This window comes from Mandrillus leucophaeus, unplaced genomic scaffold, assembly GCF_000951045.1.
Source record: "Mandrillus leucophaeus isolate KB7577 unplaced genomic scaffold, Mleu.le_1.0 Scaffold760, whole genome shotgun sequence".
Classification (NCBI taxonomy): Eukaryota; Metazoa; Chordata; class Mammalia; order Primates; family Cercopithecidae; genus Mandrillus; species Mandrillus leucophaeus.
The window spans coordinates 1000176-1009334 of NW_012108253.1; the positions used below are offsets into that span (position 1 = coordinate 1000176).

Consider the following 9159-nt stretch of genomic DNA (forward strand, 5'->3'; position numbering starts at 1 on the left):
TAGGTTGATATCTTTGCTATTGTGAATAGTATTGCAATAAACACATGAGTACAGATATCTTTTTGATACAATAATATCTTTTCCTTTGAGTAGACACCCAGTAGCAGAATTGCAGGATCTAATGGTAGTTCTATTTGCAGTTCTTTGAGAAATCTCCATACTGTTTTCCATAGAGGTTGTACTAATTTACGTTTCCACTAACAGTGTATAAGCATTGCTTTTTCTGTGCATCCTCATCAACATCTGTTGTTTTTTGACTTGAATAATAATAATTCTGACTGGCATAAGATGCTATCTCATCATGGTTTTAGTTTGCACTACTCTGAGCATTAGTGATGTTGAAAGTTTTTTTATATGCTTATTGTCCATTTGTATGTCTTCTTTTGAAAATGGCTACTTATGTCCTTTTTCCACTTTTTTAATGTGGTTATTTATATTTTGTTTTTGTTAAGTTGGAGTTCCTTGTTAATTCTGAATTTTTTAAAAAAATGTTCTTTTTATTTCAATGGCTTTTGGGATACAAGTGGTTTTTGGTTACATGGATGAATTGACAGTGGTGATGTCTAAGATTTTAGTGTATCCATCATAGGAATAGTGTACATTGTACCCAATATGTGGTTTTTTATCCCTTGCCCCTCCTCCCATTTTCCCCCCTCTGAGTCTCTGCAGTTCATTATATCACTCTGTATGCCTTTGTATACCCATAGCTTAGCTCCCACTTATAAGTGAAAACATATGGCATTTGGTGGCAAACATATGAAAAAATGCTCCACATCACTAATTATCAGGGAAATGCATATCATAACCACAATGTGATACCACCTTACTCCTACAAGAATGGCCATAATTAAAAAACAAAATAATAATAGATGTTGGCGTGGGTGTGGTGAAAAGGGAACATCTTTACACTGTTGGTGGGAATGTAAACTAGTACAACCACTATGGAAGACAGTGTGGAGATTCCTTAAAGAACTAGAAGTAGAAATACCATTTGATCCAGCAATCCCACTACTGGGTATCTACCCAAAGGAAAAGAAGTCATTATATGGAAAAGACATTTATAGCAGCACAATTTGCAACTGCAGAAATATGGAACCAGCCTAAGTCCCCATCAAACAATAAGTAGATAATGAAAATGTGGTTATATATATATTATGGAATACTACTCAGCCATAAAAACAAACAAAATAATGCCATTCGCAGTAACCTGGATTCATTTGCTACAGTTTCACTGCTTTTATAGCGCATTTCATGCCGGAATTGGTTTGAGCTTCCAGGATTGGCCAATCATAGTTGCTTGTAAACTAGGCTTCTGGTTTCCTTGCCTGAGTACTGGAAACAATTTTGGAGGTCAGTAGCTCTGGGCCTATGAGAGTAAACCAGGTGAACAAAGCCCTTCAATTTTTTATTAACCCCAAACCAGTTCCCATTACCAAAACATATTGCCTTCTGAATTTCTCAATGGAACTTACATATTTTCTAATTCTACTGGGTTTCACTCTAAATATAATCCCATTTTATTAATATCATCGTATCCTTTACTCCTAATGCCAACCTTTCTGACTCTGTGGTGACACTGGAAAGTTGCCTATATTCATATACTTTTTCTAACATCTTAATGGAATTTGAGAAGTAGGAATTTGCAAAATGAGCAATCATCTCTCTTAAATTTCATTTGATTAGGCTGGCATTTCCTGCAGTATTTGTACTACTTTACATTTGTGTATTATTCTTTTATGTATAGATATTTTGGATTTATTAAAGCATGTTCAACTTTAAGTGGAATGCTAGGAGGACTAATTGCTTCCACTTTGACTGGATTGATCCTTAGGCAGGTAAGAAACATACAGACATGTAGTTACTTTTCCAATATTAATTGTATAGAGAAAGATTATGCACAGGAAAGATTGCAAAGAAGATGCCAGAAGGAGATGACTTATGAGTTTTTGCATCATATGAAAATAAACTTGGTCAAATCAGGCATCTCTCCAAATCTACAAATAATACAATTTCTATCTCATTATTTGTCAATTAGATACGTAGAGAACTCTTTAGTAATTGGCCATTGGTACAGAAGTGGACTTCTGTTATTTTTAATAATGAATATGTGGATTGATCAGCACAGGTATTTGACTGGCTGAGTGGTAATATAAGTAACAAGATACAGTTTTCTCAAAGAAAGAATGAAAAATCACAAGTAAATACAGTTAAAGATTGACCAAAGTTTGACTATGAAGGCAGACTTCTGTTTTTGCAAGTGTCATGGACAAAGTTAGCTGAAATTTTCCTGTTAAGGACACTTAAAATGCCCTATCAAATTGTAACAGTTATTTTAAATGCATGCCTCATCTGCAAAAAAAGTAAAGCAAAAGAACACTTCAGAGATTAAAAATGAAAGAATAGTTTGATTCCAGAGAGGTAAATGACCACTGAAGCCACTGGCTGCCTTGGGTCTTTGCCTATCCTGGGTAATCTATGTCTTCAGTTATAATGAACAAGCAGAAGATAAGAGATAATATCCTAAAGCCACTCAAATAAGAAGAGTCAGAATGGAGATGCTGGCATAAATCTGTACTCACAAAGGACTACACCTTCCTACCACTAGCACCATGTGGATCACATATAAACTTTATTTGGAGGAACGCTTTCAACAAAAGGAATAGTAGTGTGTAGATAATTCCTCCAAATGCTCCTTATCCCAAAGTTGAGACAGGGAGAGATGGTCTGCATCCACCATGGCCACATTTCCCATAAAGAAGAATCTTCCACCACCACAATGTCTCTATTTATGGTATTAGAAAAGAAGAAAACATCACTAGAACCATAGAAACTCCCTGGTCAGAGAAGTGGCCTCATTAGAAATGGGGAGCACCAAGTGGCCATGGTCTGTTTCCTCCCTCTGAGCATAGTGCCTTTATTCTTCCATTGAGTTCACTCAGGTGTGCAGAGCTGACTTCCAAAAGTTGTTAGTGGAGCTAATTTCTCTGCAAACATCCAAGATGTGGAAGGAAATGTGACTCTAGAACTGTTCAAAGTTGTCTCTGCCTAGTAAGTTAACTTAGACAGTTCTCATCTGCCCCTGCCTCAGCTTTAAAAGGAGAGAAAAACTGAATACTCTTCTAAGCATTTGAAATTTGAGCAAATCAAATATTTGGTGACCAGAAGGCAAGACTGGGAAGTCAATTATTGCAGCTGCAATAACTTTTCTGGTTCTCTTCTTGGGCATTTCCCCACTTCTTTGAAGTTAGATGTATTCTTGTAAGTTATTTTGGCCAATGAAATATGAGAGGAAGTGATACATGTGAATTCTGAGAAGAAGCATTAGAAACCAAGAGGCCATTCTTTCCCTTTGATGCAACAACTAGTATTACTCAGAAGGATGACTGCAAGGCTACTAACCAGGATCCAGAAATCCAGGTGATATGGAGCATAACTCCTAGCCAACCCATTATGTACCTTTTGTGTAAACAAAAAACCAAATTTCTGTCATTAAAAGCCATTAAGACTTGAGGGTATTGGTTACTATACTATAACCTACTCTATTCTTGACCTGTCAGGATCTATCCAGAATGAATCCCAGGAAGAAAAAATGGTAAAAATACAGAATATATGGCATGAGATGGGGTAATCCAGTCAGAAAACCCAACATACAACTAACTGGAGTCCCAGAAGATGAAGAGAGAAAATAGGGCAGAGGCTATGTATGAAGAGAAAATGATTGTTTTCTAGTTTTCCAGAAATACAGAAATTCACATCTTTAAGAAGCCTAATAATCACAAGTAGGATAAAAAGAAACCAGAAATTGCAGAAAAGCAAAGACGAAAAGAATGTCATACAAGCAATCAGAGGAATCAGAAAGATTGCCTCCAAATGAGCAACAGATAGACTGGTCTCTGACTTCTCAAACTCAAGAAAGGAAGACAGAACACAATAAAATTACATCTTCGGTCTGCTTAGTGAAAATAACTACCAACTTAAATTTGTAAACAGTGAAAATATTTGCCAAAAGAAAGACAACATGTTTCAAGCCAACAAAAACAGGGAATTCAATTCACTAATGGACGTTTAAGTGTTTTTAGGTTTAAAGAAAGAAAATTAGAGATGCAGGAAAAAAATGAAGATCAGCAAAAGTGGTAAATAAGCGGACAAATCCACTTACTCACCTATTTGTTTTATTGGGTAAACAAAAGTAATGCCCTGTGGAGTTTAAAAAACACTATATACAAAGTATAAAATAAGCAATAATAAGAGTAAATAAGTCAAGAGAAGATAAATGGAGCAAAGTATTTGAAAGACTTCATGCTGTCTTACCAGAGGATAAAAGTACTAAGAGTTTGATACATGAAGAAAACGTGTTGTAATTTCTAATCTAATAATTAAAAAAATAGAAAAAGTACATCAATTTCAAAGTAATAAAGACAAAAATGAAATGATAAAAATACCTTATCTAAAAGAAGGCAAAAAAAGGAGAGAAAAAGCAACATAGAACAAGAGGTGCAAATATAAAACAATCAAAATAATTTGGTAAACTAGACGTGCCAGCAGCTACTTTAAATAAGCTAAAAGCGCTACCTAAAAGCAAAAGGCGGCCATATTGGATTAAGAAATGAAGCTTAACTCTGTGCTGCTTTCATACAAATATATAATAAAATAAAAAGCAACAGAAAAGTTGAAATTAACAGAGAAAACATTCTACGCAATTTTTAGCTAAAAAGCTGCGGAGGCTATGTTGATCTCAGAGGACACCTTAAGGCAAAAAGTATTACTAGAAATGACGACAATCACTTCATAAAGATATATGATTCAATTCACTGAGAAATATGTATACACCTATTTCTATGTGTATGTATATATACATACATATATATGTATATTTGCTGTGGGAATTTTGTGTGTATAAATATGTATACACACAAACACACATATATATACACACACATATATACACATACACACACACACAACAGGGAACATTTCTCTCTCAGATTGGAGTATGAAAAAAATGCCTGCTGTCACTATTTATTAATACTAAACTTTTTACTATGTCCTAATGAATGAAATAAGACACAGAAATATGAAAAAAAGAAGAAATATCATTAACATTTTTATAGGTGGCATTCAAAAAAAATCAGAAGACTAACACTACTTATAAGTTATTAGAATTAATAACTAAGTTTTGGAATTTATAGAGTAAATCTATAAATATACATTATTTTCTAAATACCTGAATAAAGAGTGTGAAAATAAAAATTTTAAAAAGGATACTATTTTCAACACCATAATAAAAATCGTATATCTAAGAACAAATTTAATGAATTACTCATATGATCTCCACAAAGAAAACCATAAGAGAGAGACTTGAAAGAAATTTTTTAAAAACTAAGCAAATGGAGGGAGATGCCATTTTTATATACTAAAAGACTCAAAATTATAAAATATCTTCTCATTCCCCTGAATGAGCTGTAGATTCAATGAAATCCCAATCAAAGCCCTAAGTTACTTTGTGGAAACTGAAAAGACTTTTACATAATTGACATGTGTTCACAAAGGGCCAAGAATAACTAAGAGAATCTTGAAGAAGACAAACTGGAATATTTGTTCTACCTAATATTAAGATACATTACAAAGCTATGAAAATAAATACCTTATGGTATTGGCACAAGTAGACCAATAGAACTGAAGAAAGAGTGTAGAAAGATCCCACATATATGGACATTTAATTTATGACAGAACAGTGTCACCTTTGTCATAAAGAAAGGGCTTATAAAATGGTACTGGGCTAAAATAATATCATTATGAAGAAAAATAAAATTTAACTTATCTCAACATACAAAAATATGAAGTAGAGGTGGATTGCACATCTCAAAATTGAAGGCAAAATATAAAGTTTCTAGAATATAATTCAGAGGAATATTTTCATGATCTGATAGAATTATTTCTTAAAAAGGGCACTAAAAGTACTAACATAAAGAACAAGACAATAAATTTGACTGCATTAAAATTAAGAACTTCTGTTCCTCAAAATATACCAACAATAGAATAAGTAACCATCAAGTTTGAAAAGATATTTGCAACACATACAACTAACCAAGGGCTTTTAATAAAAATACATAGTTACTACAAATCAATAAGAAAATGAGAAAAAAAAAGATGTAGGCACTTTACAAGGTGAAATCCAAATAGCTAATAAATATAGTAAAAGACAAATTAAAAACCACAACTTGCTCACACTACACGCCCACGAGATTGGTGGTCTATAATACCAAGGGTAAGTAATGATGTGCTGAAAAGCAAAATTAATAACAAATGCTGGAATTGTAAATTAGTACAACACTTCTGAGCACAGATATTACCTAGTAAAGCTTAGGTTATGCAATCTTTATGATTCAGTAATTTCACCCCAAGATAAATGAATCTATACACATTGAGAAACATATACAAAAAAAAAAAAAAGTTTATACTATGAGGTTGCCAGATTTTGAAAAAAAAAGAAAAAACCCAAGAAGATGAAGACTGCCCAGTTAGATCTGACTTTCAGATAAACAAGAAATAATACAGGACTTTGCTTCATTACCAAAACGCATGGGACATATTTGTACTACCAAGTTACTCATTGTTTATCTGAAATTCAAATTTAATCAAACATCTTATTTTTCTCACAATCCTCTCATAGCAGCATTGTTTAAAATAGTCCCAAAGTTCTTCAAAAATGATGAGAACAGGCCAGGTGCGGTGGCTCACACCTGTAATCCCAGCACTTCGGGAGGCTGAGGCGGGTGGATCATCTAAGGTCAGGAGTTTGAGACCAGCCTGGACAACATGGTGAAACCCCATCTCTACTAAAAATACAAAAAATTAGCCAGACCTGGTGGCACATGCCTGTAATCCCAGCTACCTGGGAGGCTGAGGCAGGAGAATTGCTTGAACCCGGGAGGCAGAGGTTGCAGTGAGCTGAGATTGAGCCACTGCACTCCAGCCTGGGCTACAGAGTGAGATTCTGTCTCAAATAAATTAAATTAAATTTAATTTAATTTAATTTAATTTAAATTTAAATAAATAAAAATAGTCCCATTGAGGCACAGTCAAAAATTGGCAGCAACACAGGATGCAAGAGGACAATGGCATAAGAAAACTATTTTTAAGGATACAAGACCATACAATGCCTCACCCTTTAGGGGAAATAAATAAACTATTTAGAGAATTAAAAAAAAAAAAAAACAGGAGATGTAATCAGAAAATGAGTGGAAAATAATAGTATCAATTATCTTGATTATATTTTCGTTATCTTAAAATTAAGGATAAAAGAAAAGAAAAAAAAAAAAAGAAAGACTATCCATAATAATCAATAATAAAAAGTTTTTAAGAAATGCCAAAACAGGGCCAGGTGCAGTGGGTAATGCCTGTAATCCCAACACTTTGGGAGGACGAGGTTGGGCGGATTGCTTGAGCCCAGGAGTTCAAGACCAGCCTGGACAACATGGCAAAACCTCATCTCTACAAAAAAAAACAAAAATAAAACATTAACTGCACATGGTGGCACGTGCCTGTAGTCCCAGCTAGGAGGCTGAGGTGCGAAGATGACCTGAGTCTGGGAGTTCGAGGCTGCAGTGAACCATGATTGTGCCATTGAGCTCTAGGCTACAATACAGAGTGAGACCCTGTTTCAAAAAAAAAAAAAAAAAAGAAGAAGAAGAAGAAGAAAGAAAAGAAAAGAAAAAACTAAATGCCAAAATACAAACTGTTTGTTTGCATAGGGATGGGTATGGAGACGGAAGATAGGACCAAAATGAAATGAGAGCCTGCCAAATATTAGCCCTATTATGAAAAAGATAATGTTGATAAAATGTATGCATCTCTTTCAATTTATATAGTTCAATATGTATCTACTATAAATAGATACATTTAGCTATGTATTCTTAAATCTCTCTAGCTATATCTTTTGATCTACCTATCAAGATAGCTATTTCAACTTGAGCATGCATCGGAAGAATAATGTTTAAAGAGTAATACAGATAACTTTTATAAACCAGTAGAAGAAAACTCATTCTCTTCAAAATGAATCCAAAACTTAAAAAAAATAAAGCATTGCAATAGAAAATACGAAATAATATGGGAGCAATAAATCTTAACAAAATAATAGTGACGATAGATGAAAGTATGTTAAATTTGCCAATTAAAATACAAAGACATTCTTTATTTATATAGGCTTATATGATACAATAATATGTCGGTTACATAAGATACCTTGAAAAGATGCAGAAAACTTTGAAATAATAGATCAGATTGAAAAAAATCAGTTAATTTTGAACTATAAGAAACTAGTAAACTTAATATCTGATGAAAATAGAATTTTAAACAACGTGTATACAGTAGAAAGATAAAACTGATTATTTTTATAGAGTAAAATGATTACTTTTTTGGCTATGTATAAGTGTGTTTTTCCATATTTGTCAAGTGATTGAGTCTACGTTATTTTTAACATTACATTTTAAATGTTACAAAACAAAAAAACAAGAGCAATAATTTACAATTACTTTGAATTTTAATTCCTTAGGATCCAGAATCTGCCTGGTTTAAAACCTTCATCCTGATGGCAGCCATTAATGTGACTGGCCTAATTTTCTACCTTATAGTTGCTAAAGCAGAAATTCAGGACTGGGCTAAAGAAAGACAACACACACGTCTCTGAAGGTGAGAAGTGATCAGATTAAGGACAATTTTTGAAACTGGGAATTCAGGAGAGAGAGGAATTAAGGATGACTCCTCAGATGGGGAGGAATAAGGGGCAGGTTTAGAGAAGAGGAGACCATGTTAAGCCTGAGAATATTAGACATCCTGATGGAAATGGCTGTGGGACTCTGTGGGATGCTAAGGCTGGAGATATAAATTTGGGAGGCTGGGACTCTTTAACATCAAAAGATGAGGATGAAAAAGAGAAGTCTGCAAAAAAGACTGGGAAGGGCCTTCAACGAAGTAGGAAGAACAGTTGTAAAATGGAGACTCGAAGTGAAAAAGATTGGGAGCAAGGACCTTTGGCAAGTGCTATAATATCAAGACATTAAATTATATAAGGTCTAAGAATTTACAAATGGGTTAGGCAAGAGGAACTTTAAAGGTAACCCTGACTAAAATGATTTTCAAATGAATGATGGAGACAAA

The 9159-nt window shown here is 33.8% G+C and overlaps 1 protein-coding gene across 2 annotated transcripts in view; it reads left to right on the plus strand.

Moving 5' to 3' along the window:
- The window catches only part of SLC17A1 (solute carrier family 17 (organic anion transporter), member 1), a 57677-nt gene that overhangs the window by 25958 nt on the left and 22560 nt on the right, over nucleotides 1-9159 (plus strand). The window contains exons 11-12 of one of the 2 annotated variants that reach the window (XM_011966478.1): nucleotides 1745-1835; nucleotides 8555-8691. In XM_011966478.1, coding sequence (XP_011821868.1) covers nucleotides 1745-1835; nucleotides 8555-8689 — 226 coding nt within the window. In that variant the 3' untranslated portion in view covers nucleotides 8690-8691. Of the gene's footprint in view, nucleotides 1-1744; nucleotides 2407-8554; nucleotides 8692-9159 lie in introns of those variants that run through there. The other variant, XM_011966477.1, reaches the window with a different exon arrangement.